At 39.0% G+C, this 18,201-nt stretch overlaps 1 protein-coding gene across 7 annotated transcripts; it reads left to right on the plus strand.

Annotated features, from left to right (window-relative positions):
• The first annotated feature begins 13 nt into the window (after positions 1-13).
• Positions 14-17,966, plus strand: KIAA0753 (KIAA0753 ortholog). Of its 7 annotated transcripts, XM_068415421.1 has the most exons (17): positions 14-57; positions 463-543; positions 986-1,129; positions 2,745-3,357; positions 4,694-4,800; positions 5,091-5,153; positions 5,992-6,207; positions 7,381-7,591; positions 8,004-8,203; positions 9,212-9,381; positions 10,176-10,265; positions 10,427-10,514; positions 11,055-11,228; positions 12,039-12,120; positions 13,580-13,700; positions 13,872-14,096; positions 16,382-17,966. In XM_068415421.1, exons 3-17 carry the CDS (start codon positions 1,040-1,042, stop codon positions 16,497-16,499), a joined length of 2,568 nt encoding a protein of 855 aa, XP_068271522.1. In that variant the 5' UTR covers positions 14-57; positions 463-543; positions 986-1,039; the 3' UTR covers positions 16,500-17,966. The 7 variants fall into 7 exon arrangements, with proteins under 7 accessions (XP_068271522.1, XP_068271517.1, XP_068271520.1 ...); XM_068415416.1 differs by lacking the exon at positions 16,382-17,966 and having other exon boundaries at positions 13,872-14,357; XM_068415419.1 differs by lacking the exon at positions 16,382-17,966 and having other exon boundaries at positions 11,058-11,228; positions 13,872-14,357.
• The last annotated feature ends 235 nt before the right edge of the window (positions 17,967-18,201 follow it).

Raw genomic sequence — 18,201 nt, forward strand, 5'->3', positions numbered from 1 at the left:
GCTTCCCGGCGGCCTCTGCGGCGGCGGATGCCCGGAGCGGGTTTGAACAGCGTCCCGGTAGGTCCCGGCCCAGGCCCGCCCTCAGTGGCAGCGGGCGGGGCGGCCGCTGGTGCCGGCCTCGCCGCCCTCGCGGGACGCCGTGAGGGGAGCGGGGAGGAGGCGGGCGGGCGGCGGGGTCGGGCCGCGGGCTGTCGCCCACAGGGCCGGGGCGCGAGGCGGGGCGGCCGGAGGGAGGTCGGGCCGCAGGGAGGTCGGGCCGCAGGGGAGGCCCCTCGCGCGGGGCCGTCGGGACCAAACGCTGCCGGCAGGCACGGCCGAGCAGGCGTCCGGACTGCGGGTCGTGTGGGGCCAGAGAGGTACGGGCAGCTGAGCTGAGGAGCAGAGCCAAGGCCTCTAGTTCAGTCGCGACAGAAAGTTTTCACAGCGTTACGCGTTACATCCTGCTCATTATTTAATTCTCAGAGGCAGATGAAGGAGACGTAAGTTTCTGGCAGTCTTCACACATCGCTGTTATTTTAAATCCTTCTCTGTGAAGAAGTTCAGGTATGAGCATGCCCTTGATGTGTTTTCCTTTGACACTAACATTTTTGTGCAGACCTGGCTGCCTTGAGCAGTGCCTTAGGCTATCTTTCTAGTCGGTTTTCTTTTCTTACCGTTGCAGTATACTACTTCTCTTTTAGGTGAGTAATAGCTGTAAAAGTTCTGCAGCAATCTTCTTATGGTTCATAGTGTGAGCCTCGTCGTCTGAAATGGTGCTCATCAGCTCTCCATGAGGGTGTGTAAAAGAAGGCTATAAATTGTAAATTTTGCCTTAAAGGGTGGGATTGTACTTTCCATTTCATGTACAACCTGTATGACTACACATGATCTGTCTTCCATTTCTGCACAACTCCTCCTCAGGTTGCTTCTCTATCTGTTATTCACATCAGACCTGGGATTGCTTTTGAGAGGCAGAAATAATGTTTGATTCTTCTTATGTTCATAGTTGTGATTGTAAGCAAAGAACAAATAACTGAATTTTCAGCATTAAGCCAATGCGATGGGACCCAGCAAGCCGACTGTGTCTGAGACTACATTTGCATTCACTACCCAGCTATACAGGAATGAAGCAAAGGCTTTACAAACACAGGTATTATTTGACTTTTGCAGCAATGATGAATTTGTTTTCATTTGTGATCGTTACAAAAAGATGATAATGACCCACTTCCTGAGATAGCCCACTAGTGAGTGTCAACTCTTCATACTTGCTTTCGTGATGCTGTCATATATAATCTTGACACTGGCCTTTTGTAAGGGTGTAGATTAGAAACTACATCTGTAAATGTTATTTGCCTGTCTATTGTGGCTTAATCCCAGTAGGCAGCTAAGCACACAGCCGTTCGCTCACTCTCCCCCAGTGGGGTGGGGAAGGGAATCAGAACAGCCTCAGGCTGCGCCAGAGGAGGTTTAGATTGGATATCACGAAAAATTTCTTCACTGACAGGGTTGTCAAACGTTGGAACAGGCTGCCCAGGAAGTGGTTGAGTCACCATCCCTGGAGGTGTTTAAAAGTTGTATAGGTGTCGCGCTTAGGGACATGGTTTAGTGGTGGACTTGGCAGTGCTAGGTTAACGGTTGGACCTGATGACCTTAAAGGTCCTTTCCAACCAAAACAATTCTATGATTATATTCTGTGGTTCTATAAGGGTAAAAGTGGGAAAACTTATGGGTTGAGATAAAGATATTTTAACAGGTAAAGCGAAAGCTGCGTGCACAAACAGAGCAAAATAAGAAGTTCATTTGCTACATCCCATCAGCAGGCAGGCGTTCAGGTTCATCATGTGCAACAGTTACTTGGGAAGACAAATGCCATCACTCCCAACGTCCCCGCCTTCCTTCTTCTTCCCCCCAGCTTTTATTGCTGAGCATGATTTCGTATGGTATGGAACATCCCTTTGATCAGTTGGGGCCAGCTATGCCAGCTGCGTCCCCTCCCAACTTCTTGCCCATCCCTAGTCTACTCACTGGTGGGTTGAGAAGCAGAAAAGGCTTTGAGTCTGTGTAAGTGCTGCTGAGCAGTAACTAAAACGCTGGTGCACTGTCAAAACTGCTTTCATCACAAATCCAAAACATAGCACCGTACAAGCTACTATGAAGAAATTTAACTCTATCCCAGTCTAAACCAATAAACTATCTTAACCTTTTCCTTTACTACATGGAAATAGAACCTAGAAACTTTGTTCTGGTACCACGTTTCACCTTTCCATTTCTCCTTCATCACACATCTCCTTCATAATTTCTTCTTCTGTTACCTTTGTAAATGTAGTAATGCCATACTAAATCAGTATGATATAATCATTCCCATTTATGTTACTAATGTTAATCGTTGTTATAGCTCATTCATTTAATTGTCAGAACTCTTAAAAAAAAATCTTTATAAGGACATTTATTGTCCATTGCCCAGTCACTTTGGAGCAGATTTTTCAATGTACGTATCCTCCCTAAGGTGCTCGCCCTAAGTTGCAGATAAGTGCCTAACGTTATTTGCAAGATGATCTAAATGCTTAATTCAGAATAATTTAATTCAGAATACTGGCATTTGTCTGAGTGGATGGAATGCCTTGCATGCATTGAAGAAGTACCATCATGACAGAATGCATTCTAATATGAAAGAAGATCCATTTTCCTCACTGTTACATACTAGAGGTACATCACCTGTGTAAAGTGTTCTTTGTAACATCGGCGCTTTTTTAATGCTTTGACAGCTCCAGTTCAATAGACATGTTCCTGCAGTTCCAGAGAACTTGGGTCTCATATTCTCTAATCCCCGTCCAATTATAATAGAAAAACTGAAGGCATCCAATGATCAGAGAAATCTAGCTGGAAGTGAGGACCCCAGCATAAGAAGCTCTGGCATGTTTTCAGTGGTATCTGAAGAGAGACTAAAATTGGCTATTCAGCTAGCCAAAAGGGACATAAAACGAAGACATCTTGAAGAGCAAGTGAAACAGCGAGTGTTTGGAGATGCTGTCAATAAACCATTGTTGGCCCATAAGTCAGAAGAGCAGAAGACTGAAGTATCTGAAAGTCCAGAAAATAAAAACGCACTGAAGTCTGAAACTCGCTTGAAATATCAGCAGAAACTCGGTCAGCCTTCCAAAGTGGAGACTACCACCTCTGGCGCTAAAGTTTATCTCTACACGTCAAATGAGGGAAGGCTAACACCGGCTGTTTTGGGCTCTCCACCTACCCGTGACACAGGACAGGGCCCCAAGCCAAAAGTAAACAAAAAAGAAGGTGAAAATATTCAGGAAGTCCGACGGCTGCAAAAGGAATTGAGGAGCTATGTCCAGAAAATTGAAGAACTGACTAAAAAAGGTGTAAGACTGAACAATAATTGTGTTATATAAATGTACACTAGTTTGTTCATTTGTTTTTCTTTCTGTTTTTTTTTGACTTGGATTAGAATCTGTATTTAGTTCTGGATTTTTGAGAACCATCTACTTTTTTCAAAAGTAGATAAAAGCTAGAATGACTAGCCAGTTTAAGGAATAGCAGGGTTTAGTATCTGTGAGTGTTTGTGGTAAGTTCCAGTCTAATCTGCAACGATCGTTAGTGGTAGGCTATTTAATAATGTGGGTGAAAAAGTTGGTGTCTGTAGGCCTATTGGCTAGATATTCAAACTGCAAAAAACAGTATCATAATTAACCACATTCTTATCAGTGATGAGAAAGGGGACAACAGCTGGTAAAATTTGATTTCACAAGTCTGACTCACCTCATTTATGGCTGCATAGTAACATGAGTAACGTGCTTTCTCACACTGTGTTGTGGGCTAACCCTGGTCAGCAGCTAAGTGCCACGTGCTTGTGCTCATTTCCCCTCTGGTGGGACAGGCGAGAGAATAGAAAGATTAAAAGCAAGAAAACTTATGGGTTGAGATGAGGATAGTTTAGTAAGGGAAGGGAAGAGGAAGAAGAAAAAGGAAAAAAAACAAGTGATGCAAAGGCAATCAGTCACTACCTCCCACAAGGACACCCAATGTCCAGCCAATCGGTGAGGAATGTCTACCTTCCCCCAAAAAAATGAATTTTTTTGCTGAGTATGGCATGGAATATCCCTTTGGTCAGTTGGGGTCAACTGTCCTGGCCATGTGCCCTCCCAGCTTCTTGCACGCCCCCAGCCTACGCGCTGGCAGGCCATAATCGAAAAAAGAGAAAGCTTTAGTGCTGTGCAAGTATGGCTTGGCGATAGCCAAAGCACTGGTGTGTTATCAACGCTGTTTTAGTCATAAATCCAGAACAGCACCATACTGGTGACTGTGAAGAAAACTGACTCCATCCCAGCCAGCCCCAGTCAGTATACACTGCACTGGTTCTTTTGTGATAACTAGCCAGAGGTTTAACCGTTCCTAACTTTGAGTGCTCTACCTGCAACTTTGTCATAAAACTAAGGGGTCATGTGATTTTGTAAGCTATAACTAATAAGCTATATTGTATACGAATGTTTAGTCAAGTTCTAAATAGAAACATGGTGTAGAGTTAAAATAACTAGCTTGCATTGCTGCTCAAGGGAGCCCTGCAAAATATATGATACATTGTGTATTGGTTCTGCATGAAAGAGGCTTATTGCTAAATTATATTTGTTATCGTGGCTTAATCGTGATTTTCACAGGTTAAATTAAGACACAATACTTTACATTTCTTGCTTTTTAGGGAGAGAGAGAGAAATTTTAGATCCTGATGAAGAGCAACGAGTTTACACTAGGAGACAGAAACAAGCTGCACGGTCAGCTCGGATGCTCTATGTACTCCAGCAACAGGTAGGAACCAGCGTTTTAAATCGGGACGTATAGTAGCTACTTTATTGTGATGAATTTGACAGAAATGAACTGAAACAAGATGGATTCAATCAGGTTATCTCTGAACTTCCATGGCATTTTAGTTTAGATCTGAATGGTGTGACTAATTTCTCTCATGACTGGACAGAGCATAACCATTGGAAAATCTGGACTTTGAGTCAGATGTTACAGTGAAGATTAATTGTTCATATATAGACAAGGAGCTATTTCTGACTGTCTTTCCCCTCTCCCCCTCCTTTCTTGATAAACAGGTAAAAGAAATTCAGGATGATTTAGAGAAACTGAGTCCTCATAAAATCAAACATACTAAAAAGGTAAGATGTAATTATCCTTCAGGCTGTGAGTAACTTATTGACAGGAAGTTTTCTAGCTAATTGGGTTTAATTGTCTCGGGTACACCTGAGCCCTCACCAGAAAAGAGATTTTCTTTGTGTCTTGCACCTTTCATCTCATTCTAACAGAAGGACGTCTCACTTGGTCTGATACTGCCTTTGCTGCTTCCCTCTTCTCCTCAATTCTTACCTGTCTACAGTAAACTGGGGAGGAGGGCTGTTGGTCTTCTGCTTTTATGTGACTTCTAATTCCTTCTAAATTCCAATTCCTTTTCTGAATAACACTGTGTTCTACTCTTGGCTACTTTTTTAAACGTCCTGTGGATGTCGCTCAATCTTATCAGCCTCCTTTCTGATTTTCTTCTCTGCCCAGCATCTTTCAGAAAGATACTACTGAGATCATGCCTCCTGTTTGGCCAGTATTGTCCTGTTGTTCTCTTGTGTTTTTCCATCATTTGTATTTTCTTCTGTAACAAAAGCTGGAGGATGGAGAATGTTCTGTTTGTGGAATAGTTTCACATTAGGGTCAAGCCCGTGACTACAGTACTCTGTTGGCATAGGTAGTAGAAACATCAGAATATGTTATGAACAGGCTATTTTATCTGAAGCTAGCATGATACTTGGTATGAGTACTGTTGTGTAGTACCTTTAGTAGGTTACTTAAATGCCTGTTTTGTTTTATCTCACAAATAACCTCATATCCATCAGAATTATCCCAAGCCTGAGTGTTTCTCCATGAAATTTTGGCAACAATTCTTTGAATAGTATCAGTGTTCGTAGAAACTATAGCTATTAAAGCATTTATTTTTCATTTTTCCAGTCTCGAGCAGTATCCAGATTGGCGGCAGCACACAGAGGAGCTGTACGAGCCTTGCAGGCATTTGCAAATCAGTTTACAGATCAAACAGAGCAGCAGATCCCTACCCACTACAAGGAACTGGGCAGTCTTATTCGACAACTGTCTCTCTGTTCTGCCAAACTAGAAGTGGATTCTTCCATTTCTGACATTATTATAGATATTTTGCTACAAGTTGAGGTAGGAAAAAACATTTTGGTTTTGCTAAGGCAGAAAAGATGTAGTGAAATATGAGACAGCAAACTATATTGTGCATTCATGAAATGGCAGAGTATCTTACTGTTGGTTTGGGGTTTTTTTTGTGTTAAAGGCCATATTTCCTAATGTATCGATATGTTTCTATTGTTCCTAAATAATGGTGGTCTAAAATAGAGTTGCATCCTAAACACAGAAGCAACTTGCTGCTGTTCTTCTTGATGCTGTTCCTGTCTTTATTGGCTCTCCTGGTAGAATGAGGACTGGTAGTGATAGTGGTAACAAAGCACCAGTTTCTGATTTGTTTGCCATTTCCAGGACTGAAAGGATGGCATTTTATCTGTTGGTGTAAGTTATGTGTTTATTGTTTTGTGATGCATGCTTTAGTCATCAGGATTAGTGATGAGCTTCTGAGCCTCACACGTGGTGGTGGGTGCGGAATTGTCCAGGCAGAAGATAAAGTTGTAGCTACAAGAGTTACTTAAGCTCTGTGCCCTTCAAATGGCTTTTGTTAGTGATATCCGATGTCTTAAAATACGTTGTTGGTATAATATAAAAGTTCTGATTCACGTTTCCTGCTGCAGTTCATACCTACAAGATGTTTTTCTTTTAAGTAAGAACCTATGTAACCTGAACTAATTTGAAACCAGTATTTAAGTAATTTGAATAAAAGCATCTGATGCAGTAGCCATAAGATGTTTTATTTTCCTTAAAATATTGTTCTCACTGTAAGAGCTGTGTTTTTATTTTTACTGTTCTGAACTGCCTATGAGAACAGCAACAGTGCTAACTGTTTGGGAACAGGAAAGGAGGTAGAATTGTTTAAGTTTGGACTTAGCTTTTGGAAGACTGTCTGTCTGTCTTACCATAGTGATGCGGGCACTTTTTTTTTTGTCTGTAGCTTTTGTATCCATTTCTTTTTGAACAAGCTGTAAGCAGATACTTTTTGTAAATACAAAAATGCAAGCCTTTTCTGTAAGATTTAAGTTAATAATATGAAGAAGCTTCTGCATGAACAAGCTATCAGGAATAATCACTACCACAAAAACCAAAACCACACCAAAAAAGTTCCAACTACTTAGAATCTCTTGAATTTGTTTCTCATTATTACATCAGGTTTACTGAGAGAGTAATTAAAATTCTAAATATTTGGTGTAGGATCTGGATTCACTGCTGGAAAAGAAACAAACACCCAAAAAAGTGAAGAAATGTATTTCAGCATCTCAGGGCAAATCTCCAAGAAACACTGAGACATTTCCAGCCAGAAAGCAGCTTTCATCTCCAAAAGGAGAAAACAAACCTCTCATCTTAAAGGGACAGCATGGACAAGAACCTAGAAAACCTCCAGCTGCCAGGAGTCTCTTGACTGGTTTGTATTTTGAATTATTAAATACATTTTTATCAGTTAACTTAACCATCTGCAGTTCAATTTTGTAGTATGTTACATACTGTTGGTCAGAAGTGTATTACAGCCCATATGTAGTTACCAGATTCACATAGCTTTGTTCTGCATTTTTTTCAGCTGTTCCCCTGGGACGATAGACTTGCAGGTTTATATGCCTCTTTATAACTATATTATCATCATCATCATATTCTTCCTACTTTTGTCCATTTCTTTTACTGTGGGCTACACTTGGACTGTTTTTTTTTTGCAGTGTACACCTAAATGGCAGTTTACAAGTTGACATTAATGGTGCATACAGAATATTTCCAAATATCTACCTAGATAACACTGTATAACTGTATTATTTATAAACATTGACATGTTGCAAATATTTCAGCAGGTCAGAAGGCAAACAGTTGTGCTCATATATTGCACGATAAATTCCAAGAAGAAAATGACCCACCTACTGCAGAGAGAAATGTCACTTTACAAGGAAGCATAGATGCATTGGTGAGAGCTAGGGCTGTAAAAAAAGATCCCATTCTTGAACGTGGCCCTTTGAAGAAGAAAGGCATGCTATTACCTGCAAAATCACAGGTATAGAGATTATGCTTTCTTCTGCTTGTCCTCTGGGATTTGTCATATAATGTAAGACACTGTCAAGCTTTGCACTTTCTCACAATTTTTTTATTCTGAGCTAGGAGGTAAACTATGTCATCTGCCTTCGTTATTTCTAGTGGTTATGACTATTTTATCAAATGTTTTTTGAAAGTAGTGTTATTGTTCCTTGTAAATGCACTGTACAACTAGAAACAGTGAATAACAGAATTAGCAAGGAAAACTTTCACCGAAACTAGTTTCATGTTTGAAATTGGCATGGTTATTTTTCAACTTGAAATTAAAGCTGAAATATTTTCCTCTTATTGATCATCCTCTGTAATGAAAAATGCACTCAGCAGTAGTGTTGTGCTAATGCTACTGTTAGTAGGAGGATATAAGTTAGGCAGATTTACTGCATTGATTACAGAAATTATAAAACTTCACGGTACAAATTCTGGTTTCTGGTAAGTCCTTCTTGCAACCAGCAAGAGGCTTCTGTAATGCAAACGGACGAGTTCTTTAAAGAATATTTTGAAGTGCCAAATTTTGCAAATAGTTTTTTTTATTAAATGCTTTTTTTCCCTTTCCTCGGAGTATCACCTTCAGCTTGAAAAATCAGATCTGATACAGTAACATAGATACACGCATACGTAACTTTTACTGCTTCCCATATCTATCTGTCAGTGAGGATTGTGAGCAGGAAGGTTAAGCATTTCAATATTTCATACTGAGGGGACTAGTCTAAGTGCCCTTGTAGCAAACACAAATATGGCAATATTATAGCTTCATGGCTGAATAAAATGTTATCTTGGAAACCTGTTTGGATTTATTAAGAGTTAACATAGAGTCTAATTCTGAAAATTTCAAAAGAAGTTTTTCCCCATGAAGAGCAACATTGAAAGCCAGCAAGCATGACAGCAGACAAATTCTGAAGCAGAATGCAATATACTTTAAAAATTCAACAACTGGAATATATGTTTCTAATATGATTGTGTTAATTTTAAGGGAATGCTGAAATCTCTAAAATCAAGACAGGCACAGCCTCAAGGAAAGCGTGCCCGATTTCAAGAGACAACTATAGCTTTCCAGCAAAAAGAGAACAAACGACTTGTTAAGGAGAGCAGAATACCCTGCGTGCCTCCAAATCCTACCTCTCCCGCTGTTTCACCTATGCGGTATGTTCACAGTCTAGTGGAACCCATCTCTACCCTGCTTTCCTATGGAAGTGCTGCTGTATCTGTACTAGTAAATAGGATGGATTTGGCCTGGCTATCAGACCATGAAGGCAAGTGGCACAGCACAGCTCGCTACCAGATAGCTGTATTCTTTTCCCACTTGGCACAAAGTGGCCTCATTCATACAGCCTGGGAAGAGCCACTGCTTTATGCTTTTTCCTAGATCTCAGGTCCAAGTATTGTCTGGGAGTCATAGGCCAAACTGTGCTAGGCAGGGCATTGACAAAACACACAGTATGCAGAATGGATATTCACACTGCATTAAGAAGGTAAATATTATCTTCCTGTTCCAGAAGAACAAAATATGTTCTTTGTCCTAGCCAATAATAGAGTGCAGGTTTATTTTAAACTATATTCAGCATCCTGTAGACCAGAGCTCCCCAAATTTAGTTTGCTTTGGGACTGCTGTTTGTGGCAGTTGAAGCAGGAGCTTCAACTGCTGATCCAGCTGCTGGATCTGTAGTAGGCAGTGTGCATGGTAAGGTAGATACGGAGCTCATCTCTCCGGGCAGTATTTGTGGATAGCCATGAAGTTGCCTGTTTGCCAGTAGCAGAAACATAATTGAAGATTCCTGGTTTTCAACACAATTTCCTGGCTCATACGGTCTTAAAGTCAGTATTTCTAAAGTTTTTTGCAAGTTTTCTAAACTAATACTCCAAATCACATTATTTCATTCTTCACTTGTTAGAATGTGCATTTTTTAACCCTCTATATTACTGTTTTATTGATGAAGACTAGCACGGCCTGAAGCAGAAACTTCAAGAAGAGTGAAGGTTCTAACTGACTTTAACAGAGGAGAAATGAAAGAAATAAAAAAGTTAAGGTAATGACTTGCTTTGAAGAGCTAATAAATGGTGTCAGATCTGATATGGTCTTCTCCCCGCTCCCACCAGTCCCCCAAAAAGTACATTTATGTTTTTTTTTAAATTATTGTTGTCATATCGAGTTTCAGAATGGCATTGTCATTTGTTCTTTTTTGTGTAGGTCACAAAGTTCTTCTCCAACCCAGTATGCAGACAAAGTTGAGAAGGCAGTACGGGAGCGTTTAGAACCTCTAGTAGATAGGACACAGGTAGTACAGTCAAGCTCATGCCACTGTTTGAAGGATGCCTTTAGAGCTGTAAAACATTTATAAAGGGGCAACACACAGTTTCTTTTCAACTTAATGCAGGTCATATTTATGTAGTCAACACAGTTTTGGACGTTTGGAGAGTGTATTTCCATTTCAGTATGTGGGTCTTGAGTTATTGTAATGAACTTTGGCAAAGCTGCATAAAATTTTTTTTTGTTAGGTTTTTGTCAAGTGGATGCATTTTGAAGTTGTTTTTTAATGGTCATAACAGTTCCACACGGAACACGACTGGACCTTATAAGATTATTTTAATAATTCTTATAATACCATATTTAATGACTAAATAAATTTGGGCTAGCAATATTCATAGAATCATAGAAGGAAAAAGTTGAAATGACAATTGGATTATTTCCATGAGCTGCTGTAAGAAATGCTTGATTTGTAAGCATTCTTTCCCCCCAGTTGTTTTTGGGTTTTCTTCTTTCTTTCTTGCATTGTCTGTGTGTGTGTTTGTTTGTTTGTTTGTTTGTTTTTTAATAGCAGGTTGCAGCAAATGCAGATATTCTGAGTGAAAAGCTATTGGATGATCTTTTGGAAGATACTGCTCAGGAACTGTGGAGTATGGAGCAGCATGAGAGACTCCAGACGGAGGCTCTGCCTATAGCTGGCACTCATAGTCTAGAGTCAATGTTGCAAAGAATGGAGGAAATTGAAGTAAGGTTTTCTCTCTTTGTTGGTCTCATTAGTCCCAATTTCTTGTTTACTGTCCATAAATTGTAACATCTGTAAGTATCTACGTTCTTAAATGAAGCAAGGTCTGACAGGATCAGTATGTAAAATGAAAGACTCGGAAAGAGTTTGCACTTCCAGCAAAACGTAGTGTAAGAATAGAAGAATGTTTACCCTAATGGTTTTATTGCTAGCTTTAGAGTTGGTAGGCCTGAGTTTGCTTCCCACCTCAAGACTTTGTGGCTTAAATAATCACATGTGAACAGGAGAATCAGTATTGCGATTATGTTGATTGTCTCACAGATTGGAAAGTATTTGAACATTTATGCATTTTTTTTTTCTTTGTGATCTAGGATCCTAGCATTCCAGTAGCATGAGCTTCTCAAGGGAGTACGCTCTGGCAATCCAAAATATTTTACAGGGCAACATGGGGAAGTCAGACAAATACATGGTTATCTGTGCCCTTATTTATCCATCTTTCTATGTAAATATTAATGAGGTTATCATTTACTTAACTTGAACTTTCTCATACATTGCTTGCTTAAAAATTTCTCTTTGATCAGCTTTTCCATAACTTTTTGTTCTGTTCCAACCTTCCTGTTCAGTGAAATTTATTGTAACTTAGAACTATTGGTTTAGTGCCGTTTACTTCTAGAGATCTATTCATATTAACTAGGCAAAATAAGCCTACTTTGACCAAGGAGGATCATGATCTGCTTTCCTATTAGGTGATAAGTAGTACAGCTGAACTGCTAAGTATGTGTTGATTGATTAATTTTGTATGTTCAAAACCAGAGGTACCAGGAGGCTGTACGCAGGAGATTCACCCAGATTGTGTACAGTGATGTGGAGTTGTGGGCCCAGGAAGACAAAATGGGTAGGTGCCTTTTTGTCTTCCCACACCCGGGGCTAAACAATAAGCAGTTGTTCTCTCACTCAATATCCCTTCCCCAACCAAGGAAGGGAGTTGGGAAAAGGAGGGAGACTCGTGGGTTAAATTTAAACAGATCTAATAAAATAAAGAAACCAATAACAATGGTAATACAAAACACACAAAATTACACTTAGCCCACAGAGTTGTGGCAAGTTGCTCCAGGAATAGCAATCATTGAGAAGGAGCAAGAGGGAGGAGAGAAGACAAGAGAGCAAAAAGAGCCCCACCCCTCCCCAGCAGTGAGCAAGCAGATACTTAATCTTCTAGTTTGCTTCTCAGATTTTCTTTCCTCTGGTTTTAATAAACTATCAGTTTAAATGGCTTAGAGTTCAAGAGTAAACGTTAGGTAAATATTGGTGTAGCGTGAATCCATGACAGTTTAAGGTTTTTCTGGCAGTACGCAGAAGATAATATCAAATCACTTAAGCTTAGAAGATTTTTCTCTTTCCTTATTCTTTTCAAGTGATGGTGATATTGTTTTTAGGTCTTGCAGCATATATGCATGTTTAATTTTTATAGCCTCAGAAAATCTGGATTTTTCTGTACAGAATTCATTATCCCATGTGATTCAGCAAAAAGTATTTAATCCTTGGAAAAAAAACAGTTTGGATGCTTCCAGTTCACACTAATCACATTTTTCCTGCTTGTTTTTATTGGATAGAAAATAAGTGAAAGAATGTAGAGTCCTTCAGATGGAAGATATAACTAACTTTTCACATCAGATTAAATTTTTAATTGAGAGGGACCTAAGTAATGTTAGTAGGAAACTGTTCACTAATGAAAGGTAGCATTCCAAACAATAGTTTGATGTTTCCCATACGTAAGTGTACATACTTTAATATTGTTTGCCACAGTGGCATGCTAGTAAGGATGACTTACGCTTGTTATTTTTCCCATTGCCCTGCTCTGTTCTTTATCCTACTATCTGATTAAGTACAACAGTGAGGCTACACTGATTTTCTAAGCTGAGTATCTGATCACATACTGACTTTAATGGAACTGTGTTGTTTTACACCAGTTGAAAAATCTCACAGTAAGACTGGTGAAGACTTAGCCCAAATCTTGATGGATTTTTTTTCCATGTCTTGGATTTACTGCCAAGATTAATAGATTACAGTAGTTTTAGAGTGGTATTTTCTCTCTCTTCTCTAGAAGTACCCACTGACACAACAAACTATTTATACTAAAGGTAGGATTTCTAAAATGCTCAGCTTTAATACACTGAGCTCTTGGAAATATGATATTGAATTTACATTTTAGGGGCTTATCACCTTCAATACTTTACTTACCTGAAGGACGTCCCCTTAAAAGAAGCAAAAGTCTTTGTGAGGACTTACCTGCAGAAAATGTAGTTTTTTCTCTTCCAAAGAAACAATTTTAAATGTTTTCTTCTTCCTCCTAGAACAACAAATTTCATCAATAGCTAAAAGACCTACATCTCCTCATCCAATTCAGATAACCAAATTAATCGGATGCACAAATCCAGAAATGGACATTTTGTCTGAAAAACTTTTTGATGGCAAGTAAGTAGAATATTTGACCCTGCACTAAACTGTGGAGCATATGAGCTGTGTGTCTTCATTATAGTGTTTTCATTACAGAAAATTATGGTTACTACTTGAAGAGATTTTCTGATCCTTCAAAAAGGTGCTTGAAAATCTAGTTCTGGCTTAATAACTGTTTTATCTTTCCAGTGATATTGACGAAAACAAAGAAGCAGAGGAGAAATTGCAGACTGAAAATTATATTCTGCAGCCCTCGACTCGAAATTCTCTACAGAAAGAGTGCTCTGTGTCTCTCTCTGTGCCAAAGCATATGCTCCAGAGCATCTTGGATTATAACAGCAGATACAAGCATCACTTAAAGCTTATTTCCCATGAGGTGGTAGGCAGTTTCAATCCATGGCAGATTGCTGAGAGGTATATGAACTCTCTTTGTGTTTTTGAAGTGAATGTATCAGCTGATGAACAGGTTTTTCTGTCCTTATTCAGGAAAGGAGTGGGGAGAAGGCTGTTTAAATTCCAAATTGAAAGCCAGAGCAGTCAGCTGTTGGACTGTTTCTCTACTGGTACTCAGTGTTCATGGATTTTTAAGGTAGTTGGATAAAACAAAAGGGTATGGGAGGAGAATATTCTGGAGGAGTGATTATTTTTCACATCTTTCTGTGGTGTTACCACAAAAACAACCGTGTGAAATATAGGGTAGCTTCAGAAGACTATCATCAACAGGTAAGTTGAAGGAAAACAAAAGTAACTTTTTTTTTTCCTGAGTGAAAAAGAAATAAAGCACTGTAAATAACTGTGCAAATTTTAATCTTTGTGATGAGGGATTATGAAGTTGATGTTTCATGGAACCATGGAACAACAGCAGATACTCTTTTAAAAAGAGTCCACTGGCCTTAGTGCAGATTTCAATGCTTCTTCTTCCACAAGTCTTCATGCTTCATTACTGTCAGAAGCGTGACATAGGTGGCTTACCATCCCTTAGTACAAATAGAAGAGGTGAAGAAGCAGTAAGTAACAGTCTCTCTGCTGTTCACTTCCTGTCAAACAAAAATTGTTTATCACACTCAATGTCTGCTAAGCAAAGCAGAGCAATGTAAGATGAAATCCCCACCCTTGAACTGAAGCTTGAAGAAGTGTTTTGATTGCTCAGTAACAGGTATAGCAACTAAATTGTATCACTGGTTGTCGTTTCCTTGCACTTCTCTTGAGTGATTGCCTACAATTGCCTAGAAATCATTTGCAATATGTATGACAGATTTCAGAAATCAGTTATTGGTCTTGTAAAGTCCCAGCCCAAAAAAAGCATGGAAATACAGGCTGAACTTGTACCTTGCTAGTCCTGTTCTATCAGAACTGAAGAAATACTGAAACAACATCAGCTGGCATAGAGGGGCTGTTAATTCCCTGCAGAGTGGAAATCAGAAGGCTTCTGACTGGGAGGAGAGAAATGAAAGAAGAAAACTCTGGAGTATTAAGAAAGAATTACAAAATCTAACCTCAGTGGTTGTAGATGGAGTGGTTTGCCATAATAGTCTGTATTGGCAGACTGGACATCAGGCTTAATTGCCAAGAGTTTTTAAACTTCTGCACACATTTGTAATGTAGTAGCATTGAAATCAGTGATACAGCTCATTTGAGTCACATTTGGCATCTGCATCAGTGTTTCCAGGAACGGGTCCTGCAATATTTGAGATGACTTGCATGCGTGAAGGTAATCATGCGTGTTGATGGTTTGCCCAACTGTGGATAAGTGGGCAAATGTTTTAATAACTGTGGTTAGACCACTGTATTTGAATCTACTGAACTAAACCACTGAAATACGCCTTGTCGGTTCTCTGTACTGTCATTCTGCCTTGTGAACTGTACTCCTTTTTATAATTGGTGTGAGGCTGGATAGTTTAAAGACTGTCACCTTCTTGGGATTGGCGGATGGATTAAATGGCAGTGAATCTGTCCTTCTGACAGCTGAATTCCACTGCTGCCACTTGCCTGATGCATGTTGTTACTTGAAATCAAACTACAAACGCGATCTGGTGTCCGGCATGCTTCATGGACTTATTCTTACCACCAGAGGGCATTACAAATCCTTTTATATAAAATAGTATCTCACAGTGTTTAATAGAAGACACACTCCCGTGCTATGCTCAAAAGGTCTTTCTAAAGACTAACTTTATGATATTTTAGAACTTACGCAAAAGTGAAGAGAAGTTTTCAATAAATTGTTTTCCCTTCTGTAACATCTGCTGTGGTCTAGAGATCACTGAAAATTGAAATTTCTCATCTCACTTTTCCTTAAACTTTATTGCTCTCAGTAAGGCCTGATTTAGTGGCAGCTAAAATCAGTAAGAAGCTTCCCATTTACTTCACTGGCTTTTGGATGAGCACCGTAGTATGTAAACTCTTATTTCCAAAGCAGGAATAAGAGTTTGAATAAAGGAGCAACTCAGATCTCTCAACACTTTTAAGCCTGAAGTATGTCCTTTGCTGTGGACAGACTGAGAAAGAATTTCTCATGTCTTGTACAACACATATCAGAACACATAGCAGATCTTTTCTTGGGTTAAGCAGTAGAAAGAATGAAAAATAATGAGTATTTGCCTTTTAAAATCAGAACATTAATATCAATGGAATGAATGATGGGAATTTGAAATCTGACTTTCTGAACCTTTTCCTTTTCTGTTTCTCTCCCGCTCCCTTAGTCTTGCAGAGCAACTAACAGAAGAAGCCCTGTGTGATGTGGCAGCAGAGCTGCAGGATGTTTGTGAAGATTATGCAGAAGCTGTGTTCACGTCAGAGTTTTTGCAGCCAGTGCAGTAAATGCTTTCAAATCTGCCCCGTTATCAAATGAAACATCAGCCTCAGTCTAACAGTCTTATCAGATGATCTCATTTTTCATGTTTTTTTAAAAGTCTCTGAGATTCTGTTCACCAAATGAATTAAGTCCATCAAGGATTCATCTCAGGTTTTTATAAAACCATTATGATAATGTTTTCCTTTTCAGACTTTATTATACTGCATTTATCAGGACTTTTTTTATTTAGTCCATGTTTCGATAGAATGAAGTAAACAGTTACAGGTAAAGTTTATATATTTTTATAGGATTAATGATCCATTTGTATACCTGCGTTACTTCATTCATTTTTATGTGTGATCTTCTTACTAGAATAGAGTACTGGGAGGACTGGGATCAAGCAGTGTCATGGACTTAGCTGTACTGTGCCTCAATTTTCTGCTTTAAAATGGAGAGAATCTGACTTACTGACCTCATAAGGGAGCTACGGGTTTTAGTTTATTCTTCTTAGTAAAATGCATTGAATATATCTGATAGTTGTGTCGGAAGAATGAGGCATTGAGATTTCTAAAGCCAAGATGGAACAGTCCAGAGTAAAAGCTGTTTGGTTTGCTGCTTAGGGCTTTCAGTATCATATAAGAAAGATGTTGTCTGACTGCCATGCTTAGCATATATACTAGGATTAGCTCTTTTGGGGACCTGGCTGTCTAAAGGAAGGATTCTCATGGCACAGCATTAAGTAGATGTAAACACTTAGCATTGGCTGTACTCATAGGCCAACAGTCTGCTTGGACTCTTGCAATCTTCTTCTGAATGTAGTACCTCTTGTGTTGGTTTCTGAATATCACTAGTACATTATGCACAGACAAATGAGACCTTTCAATAGAAGCATGTGATGGAGATTCTCTCCCTTTTTTTCTTAAACTAGTCTAAAATTTTCTAATTTTTATCAGCATTTAGTGATCCAACCCACATTCCTTTTAAGAATCCCATTGAAATCAACAAATAAACAACTGGCATTTCCGCAATATTCAATTAACTTGTTCATTTCAAGTAATCAATGTACTTGTTTGGGTTATGTCTGGAGCAAGCAATGAGAAATAATTATTTATCATAGTATTCTAGGGAAATGCAAATTCAGCCTTTGAGGTAATCCAAAAACCAATATGGCAGTCTGTTTCCTTTGACAAATTTCTTTTCTCCAATAGTGTTCAACCTATAACAGAATCATTTTTAACCTTCTAAGATTATTTTTGTTTCCTCTAATTAGAACATAAATTTTAAAAATAATTTTGTTTTTATTGAAGCCTAGTTTACTGTTTTGTTTGTCTTGAAATTTACATCAAATGTAGTGATGTAAATGTTACTGCTGATGTGTGGCTTTGCTGATGTGTGATTTCTGTAATTTAAAACACTATTTTTTTAATTTCTAAGATTATAGAGATAAGCCTGGTTTTAAGTCCAAAAGATTAAAGCCATAGTGTCTGTATGTATGTGTATATATGCTTGTGAAAGTATTTTCAAGATACTTTTTTAATAAACAACACTTGTTTCTTAGGACTGAACATGGTTTTAATTTAAGATAACTTCCATCTGAACTCCTTTGGAATAGTCAGCACTCAACAGGCAAGGGAGTACCTGGGAACATTACAAGTCAGACTACCATACGCCTCGAAGTAATGTGGCCATCTGTCAAGGTAAACATACTTTCTCTCATAAGTCCCCTGG

This window comes from Nyctibius grandis, chromosome 18 (assembly GCF_013368605.1).
Source record: "Nyctibius grandis isolate bNycGra1 chromosome 18, bNycGra1.pri, whole genome shotgun sequence".
NCBI lineage: Eukaryota > Metazoa > Chordata > Aves > Nyctibiiformes > Nyctibiidae > Nyctibius > Nyctibius grandis.